Here is a 20999-nt window from a genome sequence, read left to right as displayed (position 1 = left end):
ACTATAAACCCACATAACCAAAAAGTTCAGTGAATCACAAGCAGGATAAACACAATGAAAACCACACCAAGTTTCATCATAATCAAATTGCTGAAAACCAAGAATGCAGAACAAATCTTAAAAGTAACCAGAGGAAAAAAGTCGCATTTTATTCAGAGGTAGAATGATGAGAGATTTCTTGCCCAAAACTGCAAGCCAGAAGACAATGGAGCAGTATCTTTAAAGTGTTGAAAATAAATACAATCAAACTGGAATTCTATGTCCATTTAAAATATTTTTCAGAAATGAAGTTTTAAAGCCTTTGAGGCACGTAGAGCTGAGAGCATTTGTTAGTAACAGACTTCCATTTTACAAAATGATAAAGGAAATTCTTCAGACTTCAGAAAAGTGATACCAGGTGGAAACTTGGGTCTACACAAGGTGGTAATTATGTGGATACCTAACTCTTCTCCCTCACTTTTTTCCTCGTTAATTTAAAAGATAAATGAGGGAGGATTCTGGGAAGATGGTGGCATAAGAAGCACCAGGAATCTGACTTCTTACCTAGACAATAATTTCATTGGCAGAATCTGTAACTAATATGGAACTCTTGAGTCTGTTGAAGGCTTGCATGTTTCCACGGAAGACTTGGAAGGTAAATTGTGGTTAATTTTGGTCAATTTCTGCTTTTAGCACAGTAGCAGCTACCCATCCCCCACCCCAGTCACATGGCAGGCAGCTGTGTACATGTTCCAGGAGCAGCTTACAAACAGCTTGTGGGAGCCAGGGTGAGCAAAAAGGACCTTGTCCTTTAACTTTTGGGGATCTGTGATCTGATAGGTAATTGCTTTTTCTGATCGTACAGTTGCAAACAAAGAGGCAGGCAGCCATTGTCCTTGCATCTTCCCCCTATTATTGGAAGCAATTTTCCCCCACCCAAAGTGACTACCTGGAGGTTTAACGGGCCAGTGCTCTTACCCTCCCCCCACTTCATTTTTTTATGTTTATTCCCTTTTGGAAACGAGACATTAAAGACTAGGACATTAAAAAAACAACTGCATCTACAGGGAAGATTAGGAAGTGGTAATGCAGTTCCATGAAAAGACTTAGGAAAAACCTGAGAAGACCTTCTTAAGTTTATACCTCAGGCTCATCCTTGGCACAGAGACAGCCTATAACAATAAAAAAGAGGCAATAAATGAAAACAATAACAAAACCCGGAAAATCCTGGAGAATGGGAAGAATCTGACTTCCACAGTTACCACATTCCCAAATTTGATTAAAAAAAAAACACACGTATGTATGTAAACATTCAAGAAGCTTAATGAACTCCAAGTAAGGTGAACTCAATGAGACCCACACTGAGACATACTGTAATCAAACTTTCAAAAGACAAAGACAAAAAAATTTTCTTTTCTTATTCTGGTGTTTTTTTTTAGTTTCAGGAATACAGAGCAATGTAGTGATCAGACATTTACATAACTCACAAAATAATAAACCCAGCAAGTCTACTACCCACCCGACACTATACATAGTTATTAGAACATTATTGATTACATTCCCCCATACTACAACACACATCCCCGTGACTAATTTTTTTTTAATTATAGTTGACATTTAGTATTATTTTATGTTATTTTCAAGTGTACAGTGTAGTGGTTAGACATTTATATAATTTATGAAGTGATCCCCTCAATAAGTCAAGTACCCATCTAACACTATACATAGTTTTTACAAAACTGTTTGTTATATTCCCCATACTGTACTGTACATCCCCATGACTCTCCGGTAACTACCAGTTTGTGCTTCTTAATTCCTTTCCCTTTGTCACCCAGCCACCCAAATCCCTTCCCTTCATAACCATCAGTTTGTTGTCTGTGTGTGTGGTTCTGTCTCTGTTTTGCTTGTTCATTAAGACAAAATCTTGAAAGCTGCAAGAGAGAATTGACTCATCACATACAAGGCATCCTCAGTAAGAATATAGGTATATTTCTCATCAGGAACTTTGGAGGCCATGAGAAATCACCTAAGATGATGCTTTATGTGTAATACATCTGACTTTAAGGTCAAGTCACTGATTTACAAAGAAAAAAGTGATGGAGAAATCAAGACATTCCCAGATAAAAGCTGAAGGAGTTTTTTAACTAGACTTGCCCTAAAGGACACTAGACAGTAAGTCAAAGCCATATAGAAATAAAGATCTCAATGAAGATAAAATACATGCCAATTATAAAAGATAATATTCTAACAATGGTTTGTTACCCCACTTTTTGTTTGCTGCATTATTTAAGAGACATACTTTTTTTAAAAAAAAATTATTAATCTAAAAGCTACCAAGTAACTGGGTTTGTAACTTCACGTTTTGTTTTCAACATTATTTAGGAGGCAAATGAATTTAAAAGAATTATTAGTTTGTGTTTCTGGGCACGCAATGCATAAAGATGTAATTTTGTGACATCAACAACAGAATGGGGTGGGGACAGAGATGTACAGGAGTTTGTGTGTTATTGAAGTTAAGCTGGTGTAATTTCAGATTAGAGTGTTATAACTTTAAGGATATTAACTGTAATCCCCATGGTAACCACAAAGAAAATAGCTATAGAATATGCACAAAAGGAAATGAGAAAAGATACTTAGAATAGTCAGAATCATAGAGACAGAGTAGAATGGTGGTTGCCAGGGGCTGGAAGAAGTGGGGAATAGGGAGTTACTGTTTAATTGGTATAGTTTCAGTTTTTCAAGACGAAGAGAATTAGGAAGTGGATGGTGGTGAAAGTTGCACAACATTGTGAATGCATTTAACACCACTGAATTCTACGTTTAAAAATGGTTAAAATAGCAAATTTTATGTTACATATTTTACGACAGTAGATAAAATTGGAAAAATATGGAGTGCTCTCTGTGGAAAGCTCTGCAAGATCCATTAAATGAATAAAACAAGATGAAAAAAGAAAAGGAAAATAATTGACTACTTAGAGCAAGATAATGTTAATATATTTTGGGGGTTATAGTATATGTGAAAAATATATGCCAGTAGCACAAAAGGTATGATGAGGGACATAGAAAAGTTCTTACATTATATGTAGGTGTTATTATTTGAAGGTAGGCTTGTGGTAAGTGTAAGATGCATGTTGATTTAACTCCAGAACCGTCACTTACACTAAGCAAAAAAGTAGAGTATAAAGATTTCAATTTAAAAGCAGAGATGGTCTGCCTTTTATATATATGTTATATGCACCTTTTGTGGGTAACATGTTTTCTTGATAAATTGACACCTTTATCATTAAGAAATGTCTCTATCCCTTTTCCTGAAGTCCACTTTGTCTGCTAGTTTACTAAGCAACTCCAGGTTTTTTATGATTAGTGTTGGCATATTTATTTTCTTCAATCCTTTTATTTTTAACCTGAGATTCTGTGTTTACAATAGGTTTTTTATTCACATCATATTATTGAGTCTTGATTTTATCCAGATTGATAATCTCTGCTTTTTAATTGGAATCTTTATGCTACTTCCACTTAATATAATTATTGACGTGGTTAAGTCTGTCATCTTGCTATTTGTTTTCCATTTGTCCCAGTCATTGTTTATTCCTTATTTCCTTTGTTTCCTGGCTATTTTTTTGTTGTCATTGTTTTGCATTCCATTTTATTTACCATTTAATCATTTTGCATTTTATATACATATATATATCTTAAATATATATTCACCTAATTACAGAGTTTCAAAATAGATAATGTAAAAACTAATAGAACTAAACGGAGAAATAGATAAATCCACAATTATAGCTGGAGATTTCAACACTTCTCTCACTAATTGATAGCATAGTAAATAGATATTTCAGTAAGGACACACAAAACAGATGTTGGCAAACTTGTCTGTGGGCCAAATTCATCCCATTGCTCATTTTTGTATTGCGCATGAGCCAAGACTAAGACTGATTTTTACATTTTTAAATGATCAAAAAAAACAAAAACAAAGAATGGTATTTTGTGATATGTGAAACTTTTAAAATTCAAATTTTGGTGTCCACACATAAAATTTTATTTGAATACAGTCACACTCGTTCATTTACACATTACCTATAGCTGCTTTAATGCTACAACTGCAGAGAATTAATAGTTATGACAGAAATTGTATGGTCTAGAGTCTAAAATATTTATATGGCCCTTTAAGGAAAAGTTTACAGATACCCTAATATGGAGGTTTTCAACAGTATCAATCAGCTTGACCTAATTGACATATGGAACAGTCTCCCCAACACCATCAGAATTCACATTCTTTTCAAGTTCACATTGAAATAGTCACCAGGAAAGGCTATATACTGGGTCTTAAAACAAGTCTCAATAAATATAAATGCATTAAAATTATGCAGAGTTCTCATTTCATTAGAATTATATTAGAAATCATAAAAACATGATCCTCAAATATTTGGGGGGGATTATTTGCTGAGGGAAATTAAAGAAGGCCTAAATAAATGCATAGAGATAATCACAATGTGTATGGTTTGGATGACTCAAAATTACTAAAATGTGAATTCTTCCCAGATAAGTACCTGATTTTCAGAATTGCTCTAAAGACATAGTAATCAAGACAGTGTGGTAATGGCACTGGATGGCTTAATTAGGAGCTGGGGCCTTGAAAGGACAACTAACTACAAAGGTGCACTAGGGAACTTGTGGGGATGATGGAATTGTCCTGTCTTGATATTTGTGGCCCTATGGGGATTTACATAGGGCCACAGAGTTAGTCAGAAGTTGTCTAACTCTGCATTTAAAATATGGGTGAATTTTACTGTATCTAAAATATACCCTAATCAAGTTGGATTTTTAAAAAGATCTGTATTTCTAGGGTAGTTTTCCTGGTAGATTCCTCCAGTTTTGACATGGGAATATATGAATTTTTATAAAGCCTCTTCCACTTATCTCTTTGGAACATATGACTAATATGTAGTAGGCATTTGGTAGTTTTCAGTTCAATAAAATACAAGATTTATACAAGCTAAGTATTTTGAATGCTTATTTCCGTAACAAAATTTTTGAAGTCTGTTGTGTATCCTTTTATAGAGAATTTTTCAAAGTTATGTGACCATTGCATTAGAATTTGTTTCCTGTTGACTATATTAAATTTTGACCATATGATTGCTTTGTATGTATTTTCTACTTTCAGATTATTTATCAAATCTTTAGCTATAACTTCTTTGGGGGTCATCTAGATGAGTAATTTAATTATTAGATTTTTAGATTTCATAAAATGATAAAATTTTCAATTAATTTTGCAAAGGAAGAACATCAAGAGAAAAAAGTCATATTGCCTACAATCATTTTAACAACGAAAAAGTAGAAAAAAATGTATTTTTAGGTAAAACAATTAAGAAAACCTAGACATACATTATTGATCACTATGTACTAGATAGACATTGCACCTAACATTTAAATATGTTATCTAATTTAGTTTTCAAAATAGCCCTGTTTATACCCATTTTACAAAGGACTCTGAGGCTTATGTCAAGTTTAACTTGGTTAGAACACAATGTCTGATTTCATAGCCCATGCACATAGCTTAGTCACTCTTATAATGCAGAACAATTAACCTAAAATGGTGACTTATAATTGCATATTTTTTAATAAAAATTTGTCATCATAGATCTTTTTTTTTCTTTTTTTTTCCATTTTAATTTATTTATTTTTAATTAGTTTCAGGTGCACAAGGCAAAGCAAAACTTAGACGTTTATCATTTATATCCCTCACACTGTGTGAACCCCCCTCCCCCCATCCACTATCCCTCTGTACGTTTCCCAAATTAATTTTCAAACCCCCATGACCATCTTGTGGTTACCGACTATTTTTCAAAACCTCTCACCTTCCCCTTATCCCCACCCCCCCCACCCCCGCCCCTCTAGCAACCCTCTGTTTTTCCTCCATGTTTCCAAAACTGTCTCTGATTAGTTCATTCACTTATTCTTTTCTTTAGATTCTGCATATAAGTGAGATCATATTGTCACCATAGATCTTTATTCAATAGTGCAACATAAGCTCAAATAGCTTGTATAGGTATTCGTTTTTTCTCATACATAGTTTTACAGAGATTATGAATACTCCTGTTAAGGAAACAACCTTCTTAACATGTTGCGTAGGCGAGAATCTTCACGAGGGATTTAAACCCCTCGTACACAACGTGTTAATGTTCTTTCATTCATTTGGAATAGTCTGAGTAAACAGATAAAAGCCTCATCCAGTCTTTAACACCTTGTTCTGGTTAAGAAAGCATAAGGTGGTGGTATTTTTGTCTAGCCATCTAGACCTTACAGGGAGGGTGCAAAAAGGCACTCCAGACTTGGCTTTCACTCCTATCCAGGATGTGATGTTTGATAATCTAATCCAGTGACAATGATATTATAATCCACATAAATCAGCACATACTTTGAAAATGTATAATGTCAGTATCAAGTTACTTACTTTTTTCTAGGAGTGGTAAGACACTGAGATTTTTGTGGTAAAAAAAATTGCCTTTAAACTTCAGTTTCAATAATGCTTTTTTCACTTGCCAGCTGTGTACAGAAATAGTTTAATCTCCGAACCTCTGTCTTTTCATCTGTTAAAATTAGTAAGATTAATAAGTATATTTTCATGTGCCGACTCATATGGGACGGTGTAAATGAAAACCAGGAACTAATGGACATTTTATGTAGGAAGCCTGTCAGGGTTTTTAGAGTAGGATAAAGGACATGATACACTATTTTAGATAGATTGATAATGTTGGATGTGAGACTAGAGGAAGGGAAGGAAGGGGACAAGATAATAGGTGAGGTTGGTGACATTGGGACTGGAGATGAAAATGTAATCAGTCATTTTAGATGGAAAAAAATCAATATTTCGTGGTGATTGATGAGGAGGAGGAGATATTTGCATATTATTTTCCACAATCTGGCCTAAGCATTTGCTATATACAGGCACAGAGTTGTAAGGACCTCTGGGAATTGATAGTCTTTTGGATCCAGGTAGGATGCTGCGTGCGTTCAGGAACATAGAAATTTCGGGGTAAGTGCTGGTTGAGTATTTAGTCAACCTATTCACTTGTAAGCAAGTTGAGTCCTTCCATGTCACAGATATGAGTATTAAATATTGCTATATAATTTTTATGTGGCCATCATGAAATTTGTTTATTTAGGATCACAGACATCTGATTGTACAGTTACATGAGTGTTTGGAAAAATGGTAATTTTAGACATTTGGAAAAATTATGTTTGCCTCCTAATAGTACTAAGTATGGTATTTATTATTTAAAAAAAAAACACTAATGAAACATTTGGCTTTCAGATAACTGGCATTTAGTTTTACATGGTGCTATTTCTGGGAGAAAAAACATATCTGAATCTTATGTACCTAAATTTGAGTATTTGTTACAGGCTTCTCATTTCTAGTTATTGTCAGTGTTCAAACAATAGGATTTAAATATAATTTAGCTGTGAACTAGGGTAAAGGTTTTCTTTATTTTACAACAGCTGTTCTCAAACCTTAGGTTGCACCAGAATCATCTGGAGGACTTGTTAAAACACAGGTTGCTGGGTCCCACCCTAGTTTCTGATTCAGTAGATCTGGGGTAGGGCTGAAAATTTGCATTTCCAACAAGGTGATCATGCTTATGTTAAGAACTTCAGTTACATAATAAGGAATAAGGTGACTCTGGGAAAGCACAATTTAGCTTCTAAAAAATAGCTTTAAAAAATAGATTAATAAAAAATATATAACCCCCAAGAAATAAACTTAATTTACATAAACATATAGATCAACTCCAAATCCCTTTAGGAGGTTTAAATTACAAAGTTTCTGTTATAGTCTTCCCTAAAAGTTACTGTTCTTATTTATTTAGCAATAGAACAAATTAGAAAAATATATTTAAAAATGCATTAAAAACATAAATGTTCTCTATTTGCAACAAATAGTTGACTGTTTAGAGGTATTTGTTACCTGTAAATATGTAATTAATCAACCCAGTACTTTCCTTGAAGTTAAACATCAGACTTAAAATTTTAAAAAAATTTAATAACTTGCAGTGAAAAATCCCAAAACCCATTTATTGAAAAATGGATAGTTTTGTTTTCCAGTGTCCTTATCTCCTCTCCCCGCATCAACCCCATAATTCCCTAATTTTCAAAACCTCTAACTCTTGGAGGATCAAATGTGACAATATGGTTAATGTAGTATGTCAACCCAAATTAGTTTCAGTAATTTTTTTAAAATTTTATATTTTTTAGCTAATGGGAATGACAACAAGAAATTTAAAGGAGATAGACCTCCCTGTTCACCTTCCCGTGTTCTCCATCTTCGCAAAATTCCAAGTGATGTCACCGAAGCAGAGGTCATATCATTAGGTCTACCATTTGGCAAAGTAACTAATCTTTTGATGTTGAAAGGAAAAAGCCAGGTATGTAATATTTAAAAATTCACCCATAGTGATTATCTCTGGGTATTAGTGTTAAAGATGATTTTTATTTTCTTGAACTTTTCTGTACTTTCTAAATTTCATTCTATTTACATGAAGTAATTTTTAAATTAGAATTTTTTTGTATGACAGGAAGCAACAAACAAAAATATTAGCACAGCAAACAGGATTATTTCTTATTCAGTGACTTGTCTTTTTCCTCTTAAAAAAATACATTTTATATTCTTAATTACAAAATGGTTTATGAAAATATCTTGTGATATCTATATCAAGACCCTAACAGAGAGGATATAAATTATACCTCATTTGGCAAATTAAAGGACATTTAAGTTTTCCAAAATCATATAGAAATGTTTAATATATTTTAGTTGTAGAATTAATACGTCCTGTGTTTCCCCGAAAATAAGACCTAGCCGGACCATCACCTCTAATGCGTCTTTTGGAGCAAAAATTAATATAAGACCTGGTATTATATTATTATGTTATGTTATGTTATGTTATGTTATGTTATGTTTGTTATGTTATGTTATATCGAGTCTTATATTAAAATAAGGTCTTATATTAATTTTTGCTCCAAAAGACGCATTAGAGGTGATGGTCCGGCTAGGTCTTATTTTTGGGGAAACACGGTAGCTTCTTTAATAATTTGAAAGAGACTATAAGAGGTTCCTCATTTCAGAAGTTAATCAGTTTTTAAGATGAATAAGGAAACTTGCTTTGGTGATCATGACAAAAATATAATACTTGTCATGTTGATTTGAATAATCACATCCTTTCTTGTTCCAATTCAGACCCCACTGGGATGCATTTTTTAGTTCTTTCCTAGTTTTTGGTTGTCCTGAAAAATCTTTTACACTGAGCATTGCTGAAAAGAAAATAACAAATCTGGGCCCTAGATATTGTATACTACATTATGATAAATCCCTATGTTTCTTACACTTTTCATAAATAATAAACTTAAGAAACACATTATAAATATATTTATAAATAAGTTAATTAGCATTAGACTTGCTAGAGATTGGATGATGATGTCTGTTTCAGGCCCCTATCATTACTAAACTAACATCCCTGTTTAATTCAAATGAGATTAATAAGAGCTATAGAAGTTAAATAACAACTCTTAGTATTCAGCCCTTGTTGTGTTTACACATTTATCTTAACATCTTTTGGAAATTGTGCATGTACTTAGATCTTTATTTTAACGCAGTTTTCACTATTGAGAATAGTATGGTTTGTGTGGTTTGAAAAGAATCAACATGGCCGTCTCTAATGGTTGTGAGATATCTAGCAGCCATGTATCATCTATATTATCATGTGTCAGTAGTATATGCAGCGTCACAGTTTCCTTTGTCTCTACTGTTGGTTCTGGGTTTATATTTATCAATAGTGCTAATTAACCATATGTTAATTGCTTGTCTTTTGATCATAAATTCTGTTTGAAAAATATCTTGTTAGTAATATATACTTCAGCAAGAGGTTCTGCCATGAGTCACTAGAATTACTTTCAGGAGGTACTTGGAGGTGGAGTGTTGAGGGCACAGTGAGGATTATTTTAAAGAGTCTTTCTGTGGCTGGTGACCTTTGATTTTCTTTCCACTCACATTATGAAAATTGATCCTTTTGACTAGATAGTTTAGAAAAACATGAGTCTTTTACCAGACAACATATGGAATAGTTATTTTTAGATTTGAATTTTTGGGTTGTATATACTTTCAGGAAACACTTTCCATGACAAGAATCATGTAGTATTTCAAAAACATTGTTTAGCTTTTTCTTTGTGTGTCTGATGTTAAACACTAAGTTAGTTTTTAACATGTAGTAAGGAGTTTGCAGAAAGATACGCTCTCCCCATGTAATGATTATTAGAACACATTTTACAAATCTTTTGTTGAAAAGATGATTAAAAACAAGATAGGAACTATTCCTATAGCCATTTTTACCTTGATCATTTTTACCCTTTCTTAGAAAAATTAGAAAAAGTATATTCCTAGTACAATTAAATAGTGGATTTAAAGTACGACATGGACGTTTATACCTTTTAGATAGCATAAATGACTCGAAGTCTATTTTATTCCTTGAAGATAGTGAAACTTTATTTGTTTATTTTGGATCAGTTAATTAATTAGTGGTATTTGATCAACTCATCTGGCTAACAGTACTTACTACTTCATAGGATATTATTAGTTCATTTAATTGATTCAGTTAAACATTATATTTAACATTTGTCAAGTTAATAATATTCATTTGCCTGTAATATTTGCCAAGTGGAAACACTTGCCAAGTAAGGATAACTATAAACTTAAGAAAGAGTTTGATTTATAGATACTTGCCATTTCCTGTGTTCCATAAATGTTGTTGTTAAATACATATTTTATAAATAAATTGTAAATGTTTTATATATAATTTGAATTGGTTACTGTGTGCTTGCTAATTAAATGCTCTTGTAGTAAAAAATGTATATTAATACAGGATTCTCTCCCATTTCCCTACTTTGAACAGTTGAGCCCCTGGACTTGAATGCTCTATTTCATTGTATTCATAAAGTTATTTTATAAAAAGCTAAAGAAGAACAAATCATTTTGCCCAATCTCTGTTTGAGAATTTTTTAGGAAAGAACTGTTAGATCCCAATACCTGAAAGCATCGATTTATAGTAGCGATGCACACATTTATTTTTGCCTTTTTAATTATTTCTAGATGTAGGACAAACATAAATAAAAGGAAAAACAGAAACCACATAAAATCATTTCATCACCTGGCAATTTCCCAACCCCAAATCTTTACTGAACCCAACTGTTCAAATATGTTTCCAATTAGTATCAGTGATATACATTGAAGCAAAAATCTTTTCATCCCCTTGAGGGCAATATTATTTCTATTGAGAATGCATGAGTTTAGAGCAAGCTAGAATGACAAAGTAGTTCTTAGCTGCCTTTCAAAAATAGGAGCTTTCACTTTACCTTCTTGTGTTTATTACAGGCTTTCTTAGAAATGGCTTCTGAGGAAGCTGCTGTTACTATGGTGAATTATTACACTCCTGTTACTCCTCACCTTCGAAGCCAGCCTATTTTTATTCAGTATTCCAATCACAGAGAGCTTAAGACTGACAATCTACCTAATCAAGCTGTAAGTATTAAAGGCATTTATAAAAATAGTTATAAGAACACATGATGTAATAACTTAAAATTAACTTTGTGTTTTTCAGAGGGAAAAAAGTCATGTGTTTTTCTTCATCTTAGAATGCTTTATTAGTAAAGATTGTATGTGTAAATTCTTACCTGAGGCCTAAATATAAGAAAGTAGAGCCATTTAGAAACATGTTTGAAGTTTGAAGTTACAGTGTTAAAAACGGTAGATACATAGTTTTCCCTTGAAACTGTTTTCATGAGAAAACAATAACATCGTTATATATCTTAAAATCACAAGTGTAAAAGGAACTTTAGAAGTCAATTCTTTCTTTTTACAGAATATGTAATAATAAAGGCATTAAGAAGTTGAGTGATGCTTCTGTTGTGCTGTTAAGTAATTGAACTTGAGATGTTAATAAGAATTTGTATAGACATGTTCATTAAATGATTTATTTATGACTTCAAGATAAATGTGGAATGTAGAATATCAACATTTCTTACCTCATTTTCTAGTTTTTATTTTGATAAAGTTCATGTTAATCTTTTGTGCCTCTCCAGGTTGATTTTTAAGTAGTTAAAATAGTAATTGAAGTTACTTAAGGGTAGGAAAATGTTATCCATAAAACAAGTACATTTGAAGAAAGAGGTGTTTTTTTTTATGTTAAGAAAATGTTGTCCCCTCTACTCTTGCTCTAGGCAAAAGAACTCCAGCTCTTTGATTCTATGTTGAAAGTTATTTATAATGCAAGCTGCTGAATTTAAATTATAGTTTTCCACATTTCTAAAAACAGTGACATTTCCTGTGTATAATCCTTAACTTGTTCTAAGAGATATTAATGTCATATAATAAACTATATAAACTTAAGAATAAATGAAATATTAATATTTTTAAATAGTGTAGACTTTTTTAAATGAAAATTTGCCTTGTAAATTACAAATAGGATATATGCTCATGGTAAAACATTCAAACAATCTAGAAAAGTAACAAAAAGCATTCCAAGTAACAAAACAAAAAGCAAAGATAACTAACATTTTGGTGTGTGCCCCTTCTCTGTTCAGGTGTATTATTGTCTATGTATATAAGTTTACACCAATGGAACTCTATAATGTTTTGAAAGCTATTATTTTTCACTGTAAGATATCATAAACATTGTTTCATGAGAACAAATACAGAATTATGTTATCATTTCTAAATGACTACCCAATACTCCCTTCTATAGGACAGCTGTAATTACCCAGTTTCTTGATAATAGACATTGAGATTGTTTCCAATTTTATGTTTTTACAAATAGTACTGCATACTTGCAACATTATCTTATTAGTTTACATTTCTGGCAGTGATATTGCTGGGACTAAGCATATGCATATTTTATATTTTGATACATGTTGCATGATTGCTTTCTGTAAAGATTATGTGCCCACTTAGGGTGCCATTGGTAATGTATGAGCAAACAGTTTTTCTGTCTTTGTTAATACGATAGGTAAGAAGTTATATCTTATTGTTCATCTTACGTAACATTCAATAACTTGTAAAGTATTTATAGTGATTTCTGTTAATGCGGGTTTTTCCCCATTTTTTCCAATTGTGGTGAAATATATAACAAAACTTACCATTTTAACCATTTTTAAGTGTACATTTCAGTGGCATTAAGTATATCCACATTGCGCAACCCATCACCACCATCCATCTCCAAAATTTTTTATCTTCCCAAACTGAAATTCTGTACCCATTAAACACTTAACTCCCTACTTCCCTCTGCCCCCAACCCCTAGAAGCTGCCATTTGACTTTCTATATAACATTCAGCTCTCTCAAGACTGTATTACAGTTTCTGGTTTTGGTACCATACTCATAAACCTAACATAGTACGATTTTTTTTTTTAATGTTTTTTTTTTTTTTTTTTTTTTTTTTTACCTATCTTCTACTTTTTATGTTTTAGTTCTTATTTTAATGTGTACATCTTTGTTTTATTAGGAATATCTTGGTGATGGGGCTTTGGCCTTTTTTTACTCCCGGTGACCAGTTTCTGCTTTGTTATTTTTTTGTAATCCATTATCCACTCATAGGAAACATGTCCTTTATCATGTTCTAGTTTTTCCATACACATGCTATCCCTACCTTACAACATGCCTATTTACACCTGTTAGCAGGCATACACATTTTGCTTGCATGGCCCTGATCTACCCTCATGTGTGAGCTGCTCACATGGTATGTTCTCTGTGTCTAATTGTCTAATTTGAACTACCTTTTGGATTCTGTCCTGTTCCATTCCTGTTTCAATGTCCCTGTGGCTTAATATACTGCAAAGCCTCGTTCTTTACTCTGTCTTTTCTGAAATTAACTGCTTAATATATTTTGTTTATTTCTCCAGATATATTATAATTCTTTTGATAACTTCTATCCCCAAAAAGCACAATTGAGATTGGTTTGATTTTATAGATTAATTTAATGATAATTAACATTTATGTTGCTCTCTGGTCCTTTTGACTAGGAAGTTATGTTTTGTTTCCTATCATTCTGTAAAGCTTTTCATTTTCCTTTATGTAAGTTATGCAGTTTTCTCATTAGTGTGATTCCTGTGTTTGTATAAGTCTTGAAGAAGAAATAAACAATTTAATAAAACTCTTAAAGACTGGATTATTCTAAAGAGGAACAGTGAGAAATCCCAGTTGCTTGGCAACCAAAGCCAGCCCAAATGACCTAGTTTATTCTTCGATAGCCTTGATTTCTTCCCAGTACCCTTTCTATTTTGTTATTTTTGTGCAGTTTCTATGCATTGATGTTTCATAAAATATAATTTTTCTTTTTTTCAAAGTTCTACACCAAAGCTGAATTCAAAATTGAAGGTACCTGATTGCATATATAAAATGTACAGGGTGTCTTTTATTCTGACAGTTCTGGGAAGCTGATAAATTACTGTTTCATTTCTCTTTTGTTCTCTGAATAGCAAGATATCCTAAAACATGGACATAACTTCTTTTCTAGCTTATGGACATATTTGCCAAAGGGTTAGGTGAATATCAAGTATTTTTGTCCCTTTACTTAAACTAAAATTATAGTTAAAATTTTAGATCATATTTTGAGGTACAGCATTTGAGAAATGGTTGTGTTAGTAGCAGTCATTATTGTATAGACAGTTTTTTTTTTACCTTGTGGGTAGAAGTTTATAAATATGCAAAAAGATGACTATAGAAGGATTTTTTTCTAAAATACTTTTCCTAAAAAGTCATCAAACTAAACCGTTAAGATCTGTGCATTTTATTGTATATTCATTTTCATTTCAATCTTAGAAATGTCTTCTTCACATTAATCAGGCATGTTTAAATTTTACATAAAGTGTATTTTCCTCCCCCACCTTAAGAAAATATTTGTTGTTTTTTTTAATCATCTTTCTGCTATTTCTTTCATTAATAGTTAGTGTAACCATTCCAGAGAGTTTATTAGTGAAACATTGAAAAATTATCTCCCATAATAGGAATTCTGTGTCATAATTTTTAGCATCCAACTCACAGGACATGTCTTCTGTGTATTTAAAATATCTCTTCATATTAAGACCTTTCTCAGTTTTCTTTTCTGACTTTTCTGTTCTCCATGGAGAGTAGACCTCAATTTCATTTTTTTTACTTAAATGTTTTTGCCTAATTAAAAACTGAAACTCTAGAGTTACTTATAAAGTAAAGCTGTCTTACTTTTTGAGGCATTATTTTCTCAGAATTTTCTTGTCAGAAGTGTTGCTTGCATGCTTGCTACTGAGAGACTGTTGTACTCAGTGCTCTATGAAATACTAATACAGAGTACATTGAAAACTCTAGAATGATTAGGACAATATATACCATGGCTTCTCATATTCTCCACTGTGGATATGCCAAAGAGAAAGGAGTGAAGAGGAACAACAACAGTAATACTAGCAGCAGCAAGCATATCTATAATATAAAGGATTGATAGAATTATTAGAGGGATAATGAAGTAAAGTCAGTGAGGTTACGTTTACTCTCAGTTGTACAGGCTTAATTTGATAAGATTTAATCATCCTAATCTGAGAGGAAAAGGAACCATTGTTCCATTTAGACTCTCACTGTGATAGTGTCTTTTCCTCGTCATTTTAGAGTGTGATGTCCAGTATGGTCATTGCTACCTACATGTGGCTAAATTTAAGTAAATAAAAAAATTTAGTTCCTCAGTTGCACAAGGCACATTTCAAGTGTTCAGATAAGTTTTTACAGTAACAGATGAATACTAGAATTAGTGGGGTGATCACATTGTAGGGTATAAAAATGTCAAATCACTATATTGTACACATGAGACTATTATAACTAATATAATATTGTATACCAACTATCTGTAAAGAAATGTAAAAATCAGAAAACTGCTCTGGAAGAAAAAAAGGTCATACATCATGTGCCACTTAACGACTTGGATATGTTCTGAGAAATATGTCGTTAGGCGGTTTTGTTATTGTGTATAGTATATCATAGTGTATACTTCCACACACCTGCCCAGTATAGCCTACCACACTTAGGCTCTGTGGTAGAACCGATTGCTCCTACGCTTCAAGCCTGTAAGCATGTTTCTGTACTGAATACTGCAGGCAATTGTGACACGGTGGTAAGTATTTGTGCATCTAAACATATCTAAACACAGAATAGGTACAGTAAAAATACTGTATGAAAGATTTTTTAAAAATGTGCACCTGTCTAGGGCATTTAGGAATGAAGTTCCCAGGACCGGAAGGTGGTCTGGGTGAGCCAGTGCGTGAGTGAGAAGTGAGTGGCTGTGGAGGACATGACTGTGCACCGCTGTGGGCTTTATAAACACTGTGCACTTAGGCTGTACTGACTTTATAAAATCACACGAGGGTAAATCAAGCACAAGAGAAAATAATGCAATTAAGGGACGCGGTAAACAAGGTGAATGAGGCTATACTGGCAGCGTTATACGCCATACTGTTTTACAGCAAACTTTCTTTTAATAAGTAGCCAAGAGTACACTAAAATCAATAAAAAGCATAGTATAGTAAATAAATAAACCAGTAACATAGTCGTTTATTATCATTAGCAAGTATTATGTACTATACATAATTGCATGTGCATACTTTTATATTATGGCAGCCCAATAGGTTTGTTTACACCAGCATCACCACAGACGTGAGTAACACGTGGTGCTAGGACATTATGATGTTTTAGATGTCACTAGGTGATAGGAATTTTTCAGCTCCATTGTAATCTTGTGTGACCACCATCATTTATGGAATCCTTTGTAGGCCCAAATGTTGCTATGCAGTGCATGACTGTACATAAGCATAAAAGTGGGAGTTGTTCAGCTATTAAGCATATAGAAAATAAAAGATGCCAATTTTCAGAAAGATACTTATTTTAATGTTATTTATCATAGCAAAATGTTAGAGTCTAACACTTATCTCATGTTAGAGTGATGATATCACAAAGTAAAAAATTAAAATCATGAAAACAAAAGAAATGTTCATTTAAAACAACACACAAAGTACTGTGACCTTTAAAATTGCAAATGAACACAATATGTGAAAATGGGAGTAGCTACTTTGAAGTTTTTTATTTTGTGGCACAAATATTTTACTAATTATCACCATTCTTAAGCAATAAGTATAGTACAAAATATTGATGAAAACTTGAATTTAATTTCAGTAATCATTAACCATGCTTTTTTTCCCTTCTATTTTCCCTCCTTCACCTACTTGATCTTATAAGTAATTATTTTAAAATTAGAAAAGGGTTGCAGATAAACTACAAACAACTTTTGGTTTCTTCAGGCATTTTTGGAATAAATTGCTAATCTAGTCTGCATTGTGTAATACTTTCAGCATGTATTTCCTATAAACAGGGACATTCTCCTATACAACCAGAATACAGTGCTCAAAATCAGGAAATTAACATTGATACATTACTTCCCTTCAATCCTCAGTCCCCATTCAAGTTTACCACTTGTCCCAATAACATTTGTTAAAGCAAACCAAACATTATTCCAAATCACATGTTCTGTTTAGAAGTCACGTCTTCTTAATTTTCTTTAATCGAAACAGTTGCTCAGTTTTTTTTGGACTGTCATGACCTTGACACTTGAAAATTACAGGCATTTTATCTTCTAGGATTTCCCTCCGTTTGAGTTTGTCTGATGTTTCCTTGTGATTAGATTCAGTGTATATATCTTTGACAGGAATATTACAGAAGTTATGTTCTTTTTTTTCTGATTGCATCCTGTCAAGTGGGACGTAATTTCAATTTGTTGCATTACTGCTGATACACTCTTTGATCACTTGATTAGGCTGGTGTTTGTCTGGCTTCTCCACTATAAAGTTAGGACTTAAGGGAAAGAAGAATATTTGGGGGAAAATACTTTAAGACAATGTAAATATACTGTTTCCTTGTTAACTGTCAGTTTATATCAATATGGAGTAAAGATCTATTTTAAATGATAAGTTATTATTTGTTACAATTATTACTTTTTGATTTTCAAATTGTCTTATATTTGGCCAGTGGGAGCCCCTTCAGTTTGTTTTCTATGTCCCTTTGGCATCTTTCTATCGTTCTTTGAACACTTCTTTGCATTCTGGTAAAATAACAACAAAAACTCATAAAAACAAGAAGTTATACCCTCATCTTGTGCTTTCCTTGCTCCAGATCTGGAACTAGACATTTTTAGCACCCTGGTTTCTTTCAGTAGAACATGATATTTAGAAACTCGTCTGCCATCCCATGCCAGGATGTCCCTCCTTTGAATTAATTACCTCCTTGCCCCCTTCAGGCCCTCATAAACCTCTTGTTCTCTATACTCAGACTTCACCAAGCAATCTTCACCACATTGGCTCTCTACCCCATGTGGACCCGTTCCTGACTCTCCTTGGGCTCTGACCTCTGACTCTCCTGGCCAGGTTATACTCTGGATGCCTTTCTTACCCTCTCTTGCTCCTCAGGTTCTGATATCCAGCAGTGAGCAACCCCCACTTATACTTTTCCTTACTTTGTTTGGGCTAAGGTTCCTCTTGCCAGACAGCCCTGCCACGTGGTTGCTCTCCTCATGTTGCTCAGGCTCTGGTTCTCCATGCTAGGATGTCTTCCTATAGAGATGCCCTTATTCCACTCTGAACCACCACAGCTCCTCTCCTCCTCCATATTTACTCTCTCACATGCCACCTAAAGGCTTTAGAACTCAGTTGTTCAGGGCGGGGGGGGGGGGGGGGACAAGAGGGACTTTAATAGCTTTTTAAGTGGTCTTTAATGTTACCTACACGTTGTCTTTTTTCCTATTGTCATTTAAAATTAAGAATAAAAATATCCAAATTGTCTTTTTTTGCCATGTATTTTTTCATTTCTTGGAGTAAATTTAAGCAACTATCTTAAATATTGTGTCGGTGTGATAAGAAAGCAAGTCTTTTGACTCTTGATTATATTAGGTTGGTGCAAAAGTAATTGCGATTTAAAAGGTTAAAAACAATTGCAAACACCGCAATTACTTTTGCACCAACCTTATAAATTTAGGATATGTGCATTCAGAAAGAGTAGATATGTATGTTTTTATTTATAGTACTTCCTATTATTTTACATACCTGATTTTTAGGATTCATATAAAATTCTTCTGTGTAACCAAAAGTTCTTATTTTGGATTGTTCTATAGAGAGCCCAAGCTGCACTGCAAGCTGTCAGTGCTGTCCAGTCGGGAAGTCTGGCCCTTCCTGGAGCTCCTACCAATGAAGGCACAATCCTACCTGGGCAGAGCCCTGTGCTCCGAATAATTATTGAAAACCTCTTTTACCCCGTTACTCTGGAAGTTCTTCATCAGGTAAGGAGGAGCAGTCTTAGGAAAGCAGAGTCAAATGGGACCTCTGTAAATTTAGATGTTTTATATCTTTAGTTTTTTAGCTGGTCGATTTTGGTTGATGTATTTGTTTAAATAATAAAAATTCTTCAGCATCCTGTTTCATGCAAGAAGTAGTATCAATCAGAGATCATTTTTGACAGCCCCCTTTTACTAATTTAAAGACCTGATTTTAAACAGTGTGTCAGACATTCTTTTTTTATATGTATATACCTAAGCATGAAAATGAATAAAGCATAGACTCCTATTAAAAGCATTGGTAGTAGTTATTCCTGAGAAAGTAACATCAATATAGAAAACAACTAATTTATTCCTATTGACTCCTTCTTACATTTGAGTATTTTTATTTTAAAAACTCTGAAAGGAAGGTATATAATAACTCCTTATATGTAACATGGATGTATCGTGTTAGTGACCGATACCCAATGTAGCTTTCATAGACTACCCATTAATATGTCTAAAGTGTCTTGATAAAAGGCAGTCTACCAAATCATGGCCTACTATGAATATATAGAATCTAAGGACTGGAAGGTCACCTAGTTTTTGTAATTTTACAGTGAATAAAACTGCAACTCAGATAATTGATGCATTGAATATTAGAGCGTAATTGAAGAGTCAACTAAAACTCAAGGCTTCTAATGTGAAATCCAGTGTTTTGTATGCGTGTTACATTTTTAACTAACACTCCATACATACATACCCTCAAAATGTAACATGCAGTTATTTGGTTATCTGTAACATAGAATATTTGGCATCTAGCCTAAAAACTTCAGTTAGTGTTTGTCCCGTTTAGCTATATATTGATTCTGTTTCATTATACTTGTCAATACATACATTACAATATCAAAACACTAAGATATTACTTGCTTATTTTCATATTTATATCCATATATATTGCCAGCATAATACCAGCCAGTCCAAAATTATTTAACTGTTTTCCTAACCTTTGTGTTTGTTCTACTAAGTGGAGAGTTATAAGGGTGTGTGTGTGCATGTGTATTTAAGAATTGAAATGCGTCTTATCCTATTATCACATTTTACAAATGAGGGAACTGGGGCTCTTGGAAGTTAAGTTACATTTCCACAGTCATTGTACCAACTGGTAATAGAGCTGGGATACATTTCCCAATACACGTTCTTTGCCATGCGTGTAAATATCAAAATATACCATTTATTAGGCCCACTGTATTCCCTATGATCGTTTTCTGAGTACCATTTTCTAAATATGCATTAGTGAGGCATTTTCTAGGGAGGGCTGTAACAGTAGTATCTATAGCTACTGTTGTTCCCTAAAAGGGTTCAGGAATTGTTTGAGCGATTGGATTCTTTGTCTGGTAGATTTTCTTCTCTTCTGTTTATTCCACAAAGTGGCATTGAGCCCTCCGTGATCCATCCGCAGTGTTTGTTTGTATGTTTGTTTGTTTTTGCTACTGTAACACTGTAGCTATTAACTTACAGTTTTACAAAAGATATTCTTGCTCCTATGTCTCGACATGCCCTCAGTGGCAGTGAGTTTAGCCAGTATCATGTGGTCCTGTCCTATCATTCCATTCCCTAAGAACAGTAACAAACTTGTCTCTCTCCCAAGAGATTATGGGGT

At 33.2% G+C, this 20999-nt stretch overlaps 1 protein-coding gene across 7 annotated transcripts in view; it reads left to right on the top strand.

Annotated features, from left to right (window-relative positions):
* Nucleotides 1-20999, top strand: part of PTBP3 (polypyrimidine tract binding protein 3) — a 99680-nt gene that overhangs the window by 44690 nt on the left and 33991 nt on the right. For 4 of the 7 annotated variants that reach the window (XM_019749549.2, XM_019749548.2, XM_019749547.2 and 1 more), the window contains 3 exons: nt 8236-8405; nt 11402-11548; nt 19199-19363. In XM_019749549.2, coding sequence (XP_019605108.1) covers nt 8236-8405; nt 11402-11548; nt 19199-19363 — 482 coding nt within the window. The remainder of the gene's footprint in view (nt 1-8235; nt 8406-11401; nt 11549-19198; nt 19364-20999) is intronic. The other 3 variants (XM_074330839.1, XM_074330840.1, XM_074330838.1) reach the window with 1 other exon arrangement.

Source organism: Rhinolophus sinicus, linkage group LG04 (assembly GCF_036562045.2).
Source record: "Rhinolophus sinicus isolate RSC01 linkage group LG04, ASM3656204v1, whole genome shotgun sequence".
Taxonomy (NCBI): domain Eukaryota; kingdom Metazoa; phylum Chordata; class Mammalia; order Chiroptera; family Rhinolophidae; genus Rhinolophus; species Rhinolophus sinicus.
Note: the sequence above shows the minus strand (reverse complement) of the source record. Positions and strands in the feature narration are given on the sequence as shown.